This window comes from Rhinoraja longicauda, chromosome 17, assembly GCF_053455715.1.
Source record: "Rhinoraja longicauda isolate Sanriku21f chromosome 17, sRhiLon1.1, whole genome shotgun sequence".
Taxonomy (NCBI): Eukaryota; Metazoa; Chordata; class Chondrichthyes; order Rajiformes; family Arhynchobatidae; genus Rhinoraja; species Rhinoraja longicauda.
This window is the reverse complement of record NC_135969.1, coordinates 26,332,680-26,347,283: the sequence shown is the minus strand read 5'-3', so window position 1 is coordinate 26,347,283 and position 14,604 is coordinate 26,332,680. Positions and strand designations below refer to the sequence as shown.

General features: G+C 42.4%; 1 protein-coding gene across 5 annotated transcripts in view; it reads left to right on the top strand.

Moving 5' to 3' along the window:
- rad18 (RAD18 E3 ubiquitin protein ligase) overlaps nt 1–14,604 on the top strand; it is a 149,019-nt gene that overhangs the window by 75,856 nt on the left and 58,559 nt on the right. For all 5 annotated transcript variants that reach the window (XM_078414417.1, XM_078414418.1, XM_078414416.1 and 2 more), the window contains exon 8: nt 14,522–14,595. In XM_078414417.1, the coding sequence (XP_078270543.1) occupies nt 14,522–14,595 (74 nt within the window). The remainder of the gene's footprint in view (nt 1–14,521; nt 14,596–14,604) is intronic.

Genomic DNA, 14,604 nt, shown 5'->3' with positions numbered 1-14,604 from the left:
ATTCCTTCAGTCTTGCTGGATTTAAATGCTGGAATCTTACAGCAACATTGGAATACCTTCATAGAAACATAAAAACATAGAAAATAGGTGCAGGAGTAGGCCATTCGGCCCTTCGAGCCTGCACCGCCATTCAATATGATCATGGCTGATCATCCAACTCAGTATCCCGTACCTGCCTTCTCTCCATACCCCCTGATCCCTTTAGCCACAAGGGCCACATCTAACTCCCTCTTAAATATAGCCAATGAACTGGCCTCAACTACCTTCTGTGGCAGAGAATTCCACAGATTCACCACTCTCTGTGTGAAAAAGAACTTTCTCATCTCGGTCCTAAAAGACTTCCCCCTTACCCTTAAACTGTGACCCCTTGTTCTGGACTTCCCCAACATCGGGAACAATCTTCCTGCATCTAGCCTGTCCAACCCCTTAAGAATTTTGCAAGTTTCTATAAGATCCCCCCTCAATTTTCTAAATTCCAGCGAGTACAAGCCGAGTCTATCCAGTCTTTCTTCATATGAAAGTCCTGCCATCCCAGGAATCAATCTGGTGAACCTTCTCTGTACTCCCTCTATGGCAAGAATGTCTTTCCTCAGATTAGGAGACCAAAACTGTACGCAATACTCCAGGTGTGGTCTCACCAATGCCCTGTACAACTGCAGCAGAACCTCCCTGCTCCTATACTCAAATCCCCTCGCTATGAATGCCAACATACCATTCGCTTTCTTCACTGCCTGCTGCACCTGCATGCCTACTTTCAATGACTGGTGTACCACGACACCCAGGTCTCGTTGCATCTCCCCTTCTCCTAATCGTCCACCATTCAGGTAATAGTCTGCTTTCCTGTTCTTGCCACCAAAGTGGATAACCTCACATTTATCCACATTATACTGCATCTGCCATGCATTTGCCCACTCACCTAACCTATCCAAGTCACGTTGCAGCCTCCTAGCATCCTCCTCACAGCTAACACTGCCCCCCAGCTTCGTGTCATCCGCAAACTTGGAGATGTTGCATTCAATTCCCTCGTCCAAATCATTAATATATATTGTAAATAGCTGGGGTCCCAGCACTGAGCCTTGCGGTACCCCACTAGTCACTGCCTGCCATTCTGAAAAGGACCCATTTATTCAAGGGAGGGACTGTAGCAGTTCCTGAAGATGGCTCATCACCATATTCTCAAGGAATCTAGAAATCCGCAACAATTACTGGCCTTGCCAGAGACGCCCAGATACTGATAAATAATACATTTAAATGAAAAGTAAATATTTACTATTGTATCAACTACCACCAGTTCGTCTAACTATTCACAAACATAAACTGATAGACCTGCAAAATGATATAATTTTCTTTGGTGCGTAGATATGTTTAAAAAAACCCTGAAGAGACGGATAATAAGGTAAACCCTTGCTTTAACGGACCTCTTTATAACAGATTTTGGTTATGGTGGACTGACCATTTGGTTCTGATGGCTGTCCTCGCCACTCCCCGGCTCGTTCCACCTCCCCCACTGCTAACAGCACTGGTTGCCCACGTCACCCTCACGTGCAGCATCTCCCCGCCGGCCCCCAGGATCATCTGGCACAACTGACCCCTGCATGAACCGTTTTTTTGCACTTTACCTTGTTCCCCCCTTTTATTTTTCCTTCCCCCCCCCTCTTGTTGCTTACATGTTCGCCGTGATTTATTTAATATTTGACTTGATAGCATCGATATGGAAGCGACAATCAAAATCCCGTTGTACTTGTACAATGACAATAAAGGATATTGTATATTGTATTGTCTGGTAGAGCACTAACTTCGCGCTGCCTTCCCATGCCACCTCCGACTCCTACCACCCCTCCTGCCGCCCAAAGAAGGGTCTCAACCCGAAACATCACCTATCCATATTATCTAGAGATTTTGCCTGACTTGCTGAGTTACTCCTTTTGTGTAACATTCAGCAACTGCCATTGTTTGTTTTTACTGCTTGTACAACGATAATACCTTACTCAGTTAAAGCAGACTATCGGCAATAATGGACACCTTTCCCCCCACTATGGTCTGTTACAACAGGGGTTTACTGTACAGATATAAATCACGGCTCTCCAGCAGGTTTATAAATTTAGTACAGAAGGATATTGGAAAATGTCTGGCTTGGAGAGGAGTTGAAAAGTATAAGGAATATAATGTGAAATAGTAGACATGCAATGACAGATATGATTTATGATTTAGGGAACCTTGAATACAAAAGAGAACACATGGTTGAAGATGACCAAGAGTCAACAGTCTATTGTGTTTAATTGTAATATGTACCAGCAACAGAACAATAATTTTTTTACTAGCAGCAGCGTGACAGGCCTGCAAACACAATACACAATATATAATAAACCAAAATTCAATAAATTAATATCATAATGCTAGTGCATAAAAACCCCAATATCCTTCGTGCAACCAGAGACGGTCCAAAGAAGTTCATAATTGAGGTTAATGATGTGTGGTGTTCAAGTTACCTTCGATTTGTACCAGCATCTGCAGTTATTTTCCTACACTCTTACAGTATTACCAGATTATCAGTCAGTTAATGCAGCTGTTAAATATTTAAATGTTATACTCCTTCATGATCTAATGTATGATACAACTAAGTACATTCCAATATGTTTGAGTAGGTTGCCATTAATTTATTTGCAATGTACAAGAAGCCAAAATTGTAATTTATGGTACATTTGTTTAGGAGTTTGGCTGTTCTTTATATTTAAGAGCGGTTTGTATGTTGCAGATGATTTTGTAATCACAAAATGGTTTAATTCCTTGTGAGAAGCATTTTATTTACTACTGAACTGGTTGTCAGCAGTTCTGATAATTTTAGTAGTGTTAATCATCTTTTAAACAAATTAGCTTTTTCATATTGGATTAGTAAATATGCAGATGATACTAAGATAGGTGGAGTAGTTGATAGTGAGGTAGATTTTCAAAGTCTACAGAGAGACTTGGGCCTTTTGGAAGGGTGGGCTGAAAGATGGCAGATGGAGTTTAATGCTGATAAGTTTGAGGTGCTGCATTTTGGTAGGACAAATCAAAATAGGACGTACAGGGTAAATGGTAGGGAATTGAGGAATGCAGTGGAACAGAGGGATCTGGGAATAACTGTGCATTGTTCCCTGAAGGTGGAATCTCATGTGGATAGGGTGGTGAAGAAGGCGTTTGGTATGCTTGCCTTTATAAATCAGAGCATCGAGTATAGAAGTTGGGATGTAATGTTGAAATTGTACAGGGCATTGGTGAGGCCAAATCTGGAGTATGGTGTGCAGTTCTGGTCGCCAAATTATAGGAAGGATGTCGACAAAATGGAGAGGGTACAGAGGAGATTTACTAGAATGTTGCCTGGGTTTCAGCACTTAGGCTACAGAGAGAGGTTGAATAGGTTGGGTCTTTATTCTTTGGAGCGTAGAAGGTTGAGGGGGGACTTGATAGAGGTTTTTAAAATTTTGAGAGGGACGGACAGAGTTGACGTGGGTAGGCTTTTCCCTTTGAGAGTGGGGAAGATTCCAACAAGGGGACATAGCTTCAGAATTGAGGGACAAAGGTTTAGGGGTAACATGAGGGGGAACTTCTTTATTCAGAGGGTTGTGGCTGTATGGAATGGGCTTCCGGTGGAAGTGGTGGAGGCTGGCTCGATTTTATTATTTAAGAGTAAATTGGATAGGTATATGGATAGGAGGGGATTGGAGGGTTATGGTCTGAGTGCAGGTAGATGAGACTAGGTCAGGGAGAATGGTCGGCGTGGACTGGTGGGGCCGGACGGGCCTGTTTCCATGCTGTAGTTGTTATATGTTATATGTTATAGCTTAATATATTAAACATATTACTTGTCAAGCACCATACAATCATTTCCTATAATTACAGAGTAATCTTATAATGCTTTTTCCATCTGAGTTGAATCCTGAAATTGACCTGAATAGTGTAATTTGCAGCCCTGATCAAACAATGAATAACTGAGACACTGTTTATTAATCTTTGTGGGTTTAAACGGACAGGTGATCGTAAAAATGGTTTCATGTTAGCTTCATCATAGATCATCTGCATTAAACCTGGAAAAACTAGAAGTCGTGATGAATAATATTTTATTGAGTTGCTGTGAACTTAAAACCACTAGATTCAGATATGGCATCACTTGTGGAAATTATGTAATGTTGTACTGATTGCACAATACTTGCATCTTGAGCCTCTTGTCAGTGTCATGCTTCGCAATTTACTTTACTCATTGGATACAAATTTGCCATTTTACTTTTGTAACTCATCAATCTGACCACTCCATTTTACTTTCTCTCCAGTTCTACTAAACATTTCTTGCCCATAGCACAGCATTTCATAAGATTTCAAACTACTTTAAAAAAATAGCACATTTCTTTAACATGCCAGTATGAATCACGTTCATCAATAATCTAGCAGAAGTTATCGAGCTTCTTTCTTCTTCAAAGAGCTCAAGACACCAGATGAAGCTCACATTCGTAATCGGGTTCTCCACTCTTCATATGATAATGCAAGCGTTGTCTATACGGAGTTTATACGTACTCTCTGTGATCTGCGTGGGTTTTCTCCAAGATCTTCGGTTTCCTCCCAAGCTCCAAAGACGTACAGGTTTGTAGGTTAATTGGCTTGGTAAATGTAAAAATTGTCCCTAGTGGATGTAGGATGGTGTTAACATGCGGGGATCGCTGGTCGGCACGGACCTGGTGGGCCAAAGGGCCTGTTTCCACGCTGTACCTCTAAACTAAGCTAAATAATTGAACATGATAGTGAAATAAATCATACAGTAAATTGCTTGATTTTCTTGTCTATCGAAGAGTTTTTTTCTATTGACCTCTGCAATTCATCATAATTTTTTTTCTGTTCTGGGTATAACTTGGTCTGTGATCCTTTGCCGTGTAGTTTACGGTGCTCAGCTGTCCACTGATTTTGGTGATGTGAACAAGAAATCATGTGCGCAGCAACCTTAATCTTCCCTCTCAACTAGCTGTAAGTCTCCCCATAATTACAGATGGAGGATTTCATTCCAATATGACGAATTTGCATGGGTTTTTTTTCATTTAAAGTACAAGTAGATGGAAAGTACATGACATCAAAATGTTTTGTGTATTTACATGTTCGTGGTATCATAAAGGTTCATGTGTTGTCTGCATGTCACACAAGGTTAGGGGAGGAGGGGGTCATTGAAACAGGATGGAAGACCATTGACAGTCGAGGCCAGAGAGATGAAATAATGAATGAGGCTGAAATACCAACAAATCAAAAGGATGGGAACATGTCATCAGGTTTAGAGATTAGTAAAAGAGCCAGTAGACATCTGCATGAGGAACACAATAAGTGATCACACATAAATAAAAGAACTGGAGCAATGCAAAGAACATTAATCAGAAGACCATGGGGATCTTTGGGAATGTCTTCTGAATTGTGGTGATACATGTGTTGACAGGACAGCTGTTCTGTTCCAGCATATGTTACTTCTTTTCTGAAATTACAAGATTTTGCAATAAAATGATACCTGTTGTGTAAATGGTAGGATTCTGGGGAGTGTTGTAGAGCAGAGGGATCTATAGGAGTGCAGGTCCATGGTTGAAGGTGGAGGCGCAGGTAGATAGCGTGGTCAAAATGGCATTTGGCACATTGGCCTTCATCAGTCAGGGTATAGAAGTTGGGAGGTCATGTTGCAGTTGTATAAGACATTGTTGAGGCCGCATTTAGAGTATTGTGTTCATTTCTGCTAACCATGTTATAGAAAAGCTGTTGTCAAGCTGGAAAGGGTACAGAGAAGATTTACAAGAATGTTGCCAGGACTAGAGGGTCTGAGCTATGGGGAGAGGTTGAGTAGGCTGGGACTCTATTCCTTGGTGCGCAGGAGGATAAGGGGTGATCTTATTGAGGTGTATAAAATCATGAGAGGAATAGCTCGGATAGATGCACAAAGTCTCTTGCCCAGAGTAGGTGAATTGAGGACCAGAGGACATAGGTTGAAGGTGAAAGGGAAAAGATCTGAGGGGTTACCTTTTCACACAAAGGGTGGTGGGTGTATGGAACAAGCTGCCAGAGGAGGTAGTTGAGGCAGAGACTATCTCAACATTTAAGAAACACTTAGACGGGTACATGGATAGGACAGGTTTGGAGGGTTATAGGCCAAACGTGGGCAGGTGGGACTAGTGTAGCTGGGACATGTTGACCGGTGTGAGCAAGTTGGGCTGAAGGACCTGTTTCCACACAGTATCACTCTATGACTCTATCCTGAATTTGGATATATCCTGGAATGTGATATTTCAAAATTGTAGAATATATTTTACTATATTTTCTATTGTAGAAGCACTGGAATCTCACTGCTTCTACCGTAGATAATGTTGTGTAATAAATCCTACAATTCTGATCTAGCAAGTGAGAAGAAAATGGTTCATGAATGGTACCTCACAACAGCCTTCTCAAGGAGCTCTAGAGATATGACCTAGGTGGTATCAACCAAAGAGTGAACACAAATAACCAGTCACTGACAAATCTAAGATGCAGCAGTTCTTTTTCAATTCCCAGCAGTCAGTTTTAATTCTAAGTTAGTCTTTATTAAAGCTGAAACTGTCACTCGGTGATGTACCTGCAGTGCCACATAACTCTGATTCCAAGGTAATTGCCACAGTTCGTGATACAACACGTGATCTGCTCAGCTGATAATAAGCTACAAAAATTGACACCGAGGAGCAAATAAAGGTTTGGATCCACTTGTGCTTGGTCTGCCAAGGCCTGCAGGATTTCCTGGTAGCTAACCATTTTAACTCCCTTCCCCATTCCCATGCTGAACTTTCCGTCTTGGGTCTCCTCCATTGCCAGAGTGAAACCACCCTCAAACTGGAGGAACAGCACCTCATATTCCGCCTGTGTAGCTTACAACCCCCAATGGTATGAACATTGGGCGGCACGGTAGCGCAGCGGTAGAGTTGCTGCTTTACAGCGAATGCAGCGCCGGAGACTCAGGTTCGATCCTGACTACGGGTGCTGCACTGTAAGGAGTTTGTACGTTCTCCCCGTGACCTGCGTGGGTTTTCTCCGAGATCTTCGGTTTCCTCCCACACTCCAAAGACGTACAGGTATGTCGGTTAATTGGCTGGGTAAATGTAAAAATTGTCCCTAGTGGGTGTAGGATAGTGTTAATGTGCGGGGATCGCTGGGCGGCGCGGACTTGGAGGGCCGAAAAGGCCTGTTTCCGGCTGTATATATATGATATGATATGATATGATTAATTTCTCCAAAGATAGACATAAAGTGCTGGAGTAACTCAGCAGGTCAGGCAGTTTCTCTGGAGAAAAAGGATGGATGAAGTTTTGGGTCGGACCCTTCTTCAGACTGGAGAACCTCTATCAGGACTACAGAGATCCAAAAATTCATTCAGCACCATCTTCTCGAGGGCAATTAAAAATGCACAATAAAATGTAGTCTTGCTTTTGTTATCCTCATTTAAAATGTAAATTAAAAACTCATAAATGAAAGCAGTTGTAAAACTGTGCTCGCCTGACATTCATTGATAGAGTGAAACAGCATCTCATATTTCGCTTGGGCAGCTTACAGCCCAGCGGTATGAACATTGACTTCTCTAACTTTAGATAGCTCCTCTGTCCCTCTCTTCCCCTCCCCCTTCCCAGTTCTCCCACTGTCTTCCTGTCTCCAACTATATCCTTTCTTTGTCCCGCCCCCCCCCCCCCCCCCCCGACATCAGTCTGAAGAAGGGTCTCGACCTGAAACGTCACCCATTCCTTCTCTCCAGAGATGCTGCCTGACCCACTGAGTTACTCCAGCATTTTATGATACCTTCATTGATAGAGTGGATGGTCTAACTGTAACACAGCGATGAGCAGCAGAAGTGCTGAGTATATTGTTGCAGGTAAATAAACAAAAAGAAACATGTAGGCAGAAGGAACAATTGAATCTTGAGCAAAATGCATTGTGCTGGAGGAGCTCAGTGGGTCAGGTGGTATCTGTGGAGAGAATGGACAGGTGATGTTTTGGTTCAAGAACCTTCAGACTGATTGTTGCAGGGGCAGAAAGCTGGAAAAGGGGAAATCAGTAGTACAAGACTTTTTCTACTTTCCATCACAGTGAGGAGGTGCCTGGAGGAGAGTCACTGTGATGAATGTTTATGTTAAATTTATGTAATTCTGTGTTTTGTTTGCTTTTTATTGTTATGACTGTATGGTAATGACATTTCTTTCAAATTAATTTTTGAATGACAAATTAAACTGGTGGTTTGGTCGGCAGATGAGTGGAGTAAATGACAAAGAAGATTAAAGGGTGGCAGGTAACGAGAAGAGAAGTGAAATATAAAGTCAGAGCGAGGGATAGAGATGGACGTGAGAGGTGATAATGATGGAATTCGATAATTATCAATTTTCATGTTGAATTTGATATTGTGTTTTCAATATCATGAGCACGAGGGGCGGTATGGAGATGAGAAATGTTAAATATTGACCCAGATTCTAGTGTTAAAAGTTTTGACTGGTACATTGGTGAATCTTCTAGGCCTCGGAAATGCTGGCTAATACTAAAGGAAATTTTATTTTGTATAATGTAAGAATTAATTTCCATTCTTGCCAACCTATCTGCTTAATTTCATATATTGGATTAATCAGTTTCCCAGTGCTATTTAAGTTATCTGATGTAGACATTTTTTCCTTAAATGTTGCAGATCTGTCAAGACAGTGAATTGTAAGATTGACATTTTCATTCAGGTTATTATGGAGGAGTGATTCATTACGCCAAGAGCAGTAGCTGGTCACCATGGTGCTTTAAAGCTTCAGACAGATGGTAAACAAATACAATCGGTCTCCCTTTGTTGACAGACTATTCTTAGATTGCCATTATGTGCTAAGCAACTGCAGCTGGGTGTTGTGTCCTGCAGGCAACAACAATCAAAAAGTAAACTTCAGAGAGTTTTTTGTAAGTTGATGGGGCCTGGAGATTGGTAGGGAAAGATTGTTCATTGCTCGTGAACTGTGCTGATTGGGCTTCAGTATCTGTTCTGCAGATCTTGCTTGCAAGTTAGCAATCACCAATACTTGCTTCAATAATATTCTTTCATTAGATTTCATAAGTTGATCAATCCCTGTTCCTGTCTCCAACACCTCCCTCCCCTTTCTTGATCTCTTCTTGAGGGGGGAGGTAGAGGGATAGGTGTTGCATCTCCTGCGGGGTGGTTTGGGTGGGAAGGGACGAGTTGACCAGGGAGTTGCGGAGGGAACGGTCTCTGCGGAAAAGGGTGGAGATGAGAAGATGTGGCTAATAGTGGGATCCCATTGGAGATGGTGAAAATGTCGGAGGATTATGTGCTGCATGCGACAGCTGATGGGGTGGAAGATGAGGACAAGGGGGACTCTGTCCTTGTTACGAATTGGGGGAGGGGGAGCAAGAGAAGAGCTGAGGGATATTGAGAAGATCCTAGTGAGGCCTTCATCTATAATGGAAGAGGGGAAGAACCCCTGTTCCCTAAAGAATGAGGACATCTCCGATGACCTGGTATGGAACACCTCATCTTGTGCGCAGATGCGGTGTATATGGAGGAATTGGGAGTAGGGGAGTAGAGTCTTTGCAGGAAGCAGGTTGGGAAGAAGTGTAGTCTAAATAGCTATGGGAATCAGTGAGATCAAGAAACGGCAGGGAGATGGTCCAAGTGAATTTGAGTGCAGGATGGAAATTAGTCATGAAGTTAATGAATGTCGGTGAGTTCTGCACGGGTGCAGGAGGTAGCACCGATGCAGTCGTCAATGTAGTGGAGGTAGAGTTCGGGGATAGGACCAGTGTACGCCTGGAACAGTGATTGTTCGATGTACCCTACAAAGAGGCAGGTATAGCTGGGGCCAATGCGAGCGCCTGTAGCTACGCCTTGGTTTTGGAGGAAGTAGGAGCAGTCACAGGAGAAGTTGTTAATGGTAAGGACCAGCTCTGTTCGGCAGAGGAGAGTGTTAATAGATGGAAATTGTTCTAGTTCTGCAGTCGAGGAAGAAACGGAGGGCTTGAAGACCTTCCTGGTGGGGGATGGAGGTGTAGAGTGACTGAACATCCATAGTAAAGATGAGGTAGTGGGGGCCTGGAAAACGGAAGTCATTGAGGAGACGAAGGGCGAAGGTGTCTTGGACAGAGGTAGGGAGGGATTGGGCCTGGGGGATAGGATGGAGTTGAGGTATGCAGAAATTAATTCTGTGGGACATGAACAAGCAGAAGCAATGGGTCTGCCAGGGCAGTTCTGTTTGTGAATTGTGGGGAATTTTGTTTGGGGATTTTGATCATTGGAATATTGTCTTCCAAGTTTTTTTTGTTTTTATAAAAATGGACGCAGATTGTACCAAAGTTTTTTCACTCGATAATGTTTTTTGGACGGGAAATTGGCTTATGTAAATCGTCCCTAGTATGTACGATAAAACTGGAATATGGGTGATTGCTGGTCATCATGGAATCGGTGGGCCAAAGGGCATGTTTCCACGCTGTATCTCTTACAAAAAGACTATGTTATGACCATTAACTTTCAGTGATATATCCAGGTTTGAAAGCTTTTTATGACATGTGCTTAATGGGATGTTTGAGAAATCATGAGCAAATTTCCTGCTTGGATGGTGATTTTTAATGGTTTTGATTTTCCAGAAGTCTGCATCTTCCTTGGTTGATGACTACTCATTTTTTATAGCTACTTCTGTACTACTTCCATCAGCGTCATGGACTGATAGCATTGAGTTAATCCAAAAAAAGTTCCCTTGATTGAAGTTGAGGTCTTTATGGATTGTTCAGGCTTTTATAGATTTGGATGCCTGCACAAATGCCATTAGGATTAGAAGCCATTCGGTCAGATTTTCTTGCAGGTGCTTGTGACCTCTTTCATCACAGTATTAAAGTTGGAACTAACCACTCTGTAGAGGTAGACACCAAATGCTGGACAGGCAGCATCTCAGCGGGACAGGCAGCATCTCTGGAGAGAAAGGATGGGTGATGTTTCGGGTTGAGACCCTTCTTCAGACTAGTCAGGCGAAATGGAAATTAGAGATATAGAGAGTGATGTAGAGAGATATAGAACAAATGAATGAAAGATATGCAAAAAAAGTAACATTCAGTAACAGTCAGAAACAGGCCATTGTTAGCTGTTTGCTCGTTGAGAACACGAACCTGGTGCAACTGGGTGGGGAAGGGATGGAGAGAGAGAGGGAGAAAGATAGACACAAAATGCTGGAGTAACTCAGTGGATCATGCAGAATCTCTGGAGAAAAGGAATAGGTGGCGTTTCAGATCGAGACCCTTCATCCCCATCAAGGAGGGGGAAACTGGAGGTGCTGACCCGCTGAGTTAATCCAGCATTTTGTGTCTATCTACAGTTCCCATTCACTGTGATAAAATAAACACTTATTGAAGTTCCCATGTTTGGTTCTTTCTGATCACATTTTCAAATCGCTGCTTTTCAAACTGCTTTACATTTCAGGAGCATTCTGTGTAGGTGGAATGTTAGCAATTAATCGTGTGTATTTCTTTAAAGTAAATGATGTGTTTATGATCTTTGGTGGCTACTCCTGGGAAATAAATCTTAAATTTCCCTGGCATTTAATCTTGTTCATTTATTCTAATAATATTCTCCGTTCATCTTCCTACAATCTTATTTATAAACCATAAGCTAAAAATTAATTTATCGATCAAAATGCTCTCCATCCCCCATATATTCTAGATGGTCCCAGTAAAGTTAGTACGGCCCAGGCAATGGTCTTAATCCACAGAAGTAAATTAATTCGGGTTTTCAAATCAAAGTTTGTTGATTCTGTTTAATGATACAACCATACATTTGTATGCTTCAGTTAATTATATGATGGCATTCTGTTAAATAACCTGGCAAGTACTGTTATTTAACCCACTGATGTGAGACCAGTCTACAATATTGGTTGAATCATGCTGATGGTTAGTTAGTGGGTCTGACTTTATTATGAATCTGATCTTCAGGGCCTATTGTTGTAGTGGACGTTCAATGGTTCGTTCCCATTCAAATAAAATGTGACTATGTTTACAAATTCTGTGGAGAATAGAAACATAGAAAAATAGGTGCAGGAGCAGACCATTTGGCCCTTCGAGCCAGCATCGCCATTCAATATGATCATGGTTGATCATCTAATGTTCTAACATATTCAGTCCCCATCTGTTCTGCTTGTTCACTTCATCCTTAGTTGCTGTGTCCATATGAGCTCAGCATTGACTATTTGTAGGAGTGAGCAGCCATCCATGGACCCATTGGCACTGCCATTCTCTTGTTGCCCACCTAGAGTTGCTTCTCCCCTTCTGTTCTTAACAGACCTGACTAATTCCAGAACATCCTTGTGGAGAAAGATTAATAAGAATTTAATGAAGGCCTCACTCCCTTAAGGCAGACAAGTGGTCTCATTGTTGTTTATGTCATTAATAACCTAACGTGTGAAACTGTCTGAGTCACCTGAGACATGAGAGAGACAATAGCATCTGCATTTTCTTCCTACACAGTAGATCTATACACTTTATTATGCAGAGAGATATTTAGACTTGCGGAAAACACAAAGTGCTGGAGGAACTCAGTGAATCAGGCAACATCTATGGAGAGAATGGACAGGCGATGTTTTGGACCGGGACCAGACTGATTGCAGTAGGGGGCATAAAGATTTCCTGGCAAGTGATAGGTGGATACAGATGAGGAGGTTTGTCTGAGATACAGCTGAGGGGGACATCGGAGATGCCTGTTTTTTTCAGTAAACATTGTTTCCCCTTTGCTGTTTTGGATAGATCTCTCACCTGTGTCTCTTCTATGTCCAGTAGTTCTGCTCTCGCACCACACCCCCCCAAACCTTCACCTTTCACACCACCAGCCTATGCATACAACACATCATTTTCTGACATTTCCGCCATGTCTAGCGTGATCCCATCACCATTCACATCTTCCTGTCCAATCCACTTTTCACTTTCAGCAGCAGCCGTTCCCTCCTCAACTCCTTGGTTTACTCATCCATTCCAACCCAATCCGTCCCATCCCCAGGTACTTTCCCCAACAACCATATGAGATGTAATACCCACCCCTATACTCTTCCCTCACCTTCATCCAGTGATCCCAGCAGCAGGTGAGACAGAGGTTCAATCTTGTCCACTGCATTTAGTGTTCCCAATGTGGCCTTCTTTACATCGACAAGACCAAGCATTGTCTCGACGACTGAACACTAATGTTTAGTCCATCAGGGTCTGCAAGATCTCAAGGTTGCTATCCATTTTAACTCGTGTCCCCATTCCTGTTACCGACCTTTCTGCCCTTGGCCTCCTCTGTGGCCAGAGTAAGACTAAATGCAAACTGGAGCATCAGTAGCTTATATTTTGCCTACGTAACCTACACCCCAACAATATGAACATCAAATTCTCCAATTTTAAGTAATACCCCTCTACCTACTCTCTTTCCTGTGCCTCCATCTTCCGGTGTGCACCCATTTCTCCCACTATATCCTACCAGCTCCAGCCACTCTGTTCCTTTCCCATCATTCGTACACTCATCTCCCATCCCTGAGTCCCTCATTTCCCTTTTATACTCTACTCGCCCCTGTCCCCCTCCTCTTATACCTCTCCCTCTTGCTTTACATTTAAATTCTCTTTTCTCCTATCCGACACAGTTTTGTCTCTTTCACCTCTAGCCTTTTACTTACTTTACCCATCTGCCATTCAAGCCCCTCTCACCTGTATCTACCTATCATTTGCCAGGCTTTGTCCCACCCCCACCTTTTTTCCCCATCTTTTTCCCTCCTACTACAATCAGCCTAAAGAAAGGTCCCGACCTGAAATGTCACCTGTCAATTCGCTCCACAGATGCTGCCTAACTCGCTGAGTTTCTCCAGCATATGTATTTTGCTCAAGGTCCAGCATCTGCAGTTCCTGTGTCTCCAGATATGTGGACATCTAATGAGGGGGTAAAATGCTACTTCTAGAGGAAATCAAAAAATCAAGTGTTTTATTGACATGTCCTGAAATAGAACAATGAAATCAGCAGCACACAGATATGCAAACATAGTACTCTGTTAAACCCGTAATAAACAACAACAAAAAAGTTCTGTACAGATATAAGAAATAGACAAATAAACAGTCAAAAATAATGCCCCGTCTATATAGTTCGGTGCCTCTCTGGAGGTTGTAGTGTTTAATAGCCTGATCGTTGTAGGGAAGAAGCTGCTCCTGAACTTGGACGTTACAGTTTTTATGCTCCCATACCTTCTTCCCACTGCAGGAGTGAAATGGGAGAGTGGTCAGGATGATGTGGGTCTCTGATGATGCTGGCAGCCTTTTTGAGGCAGCGACTTTTGTAGATCCCTTCAACCTGCAGTGTAATATATAACGTTGTAAGTGTATGTTTTCTTCCTGCCCAGATTCCAGTATATTATATAATTTTGGTGGCAAAACTCAGCAAGCATCATTTAGATTTGGAAAGAAAAGTTTTGTCTGGCACTTTTCATGCATTAAATGTTTTTCAATCACTTTTTTCATTCAGCCAAAGATATCATTAAAGAAATTGAAAAGAATGAAAAGACCCGAGTTCAGCTGGAAGCCAAATTCGTTGAAAATGTAAGTGTC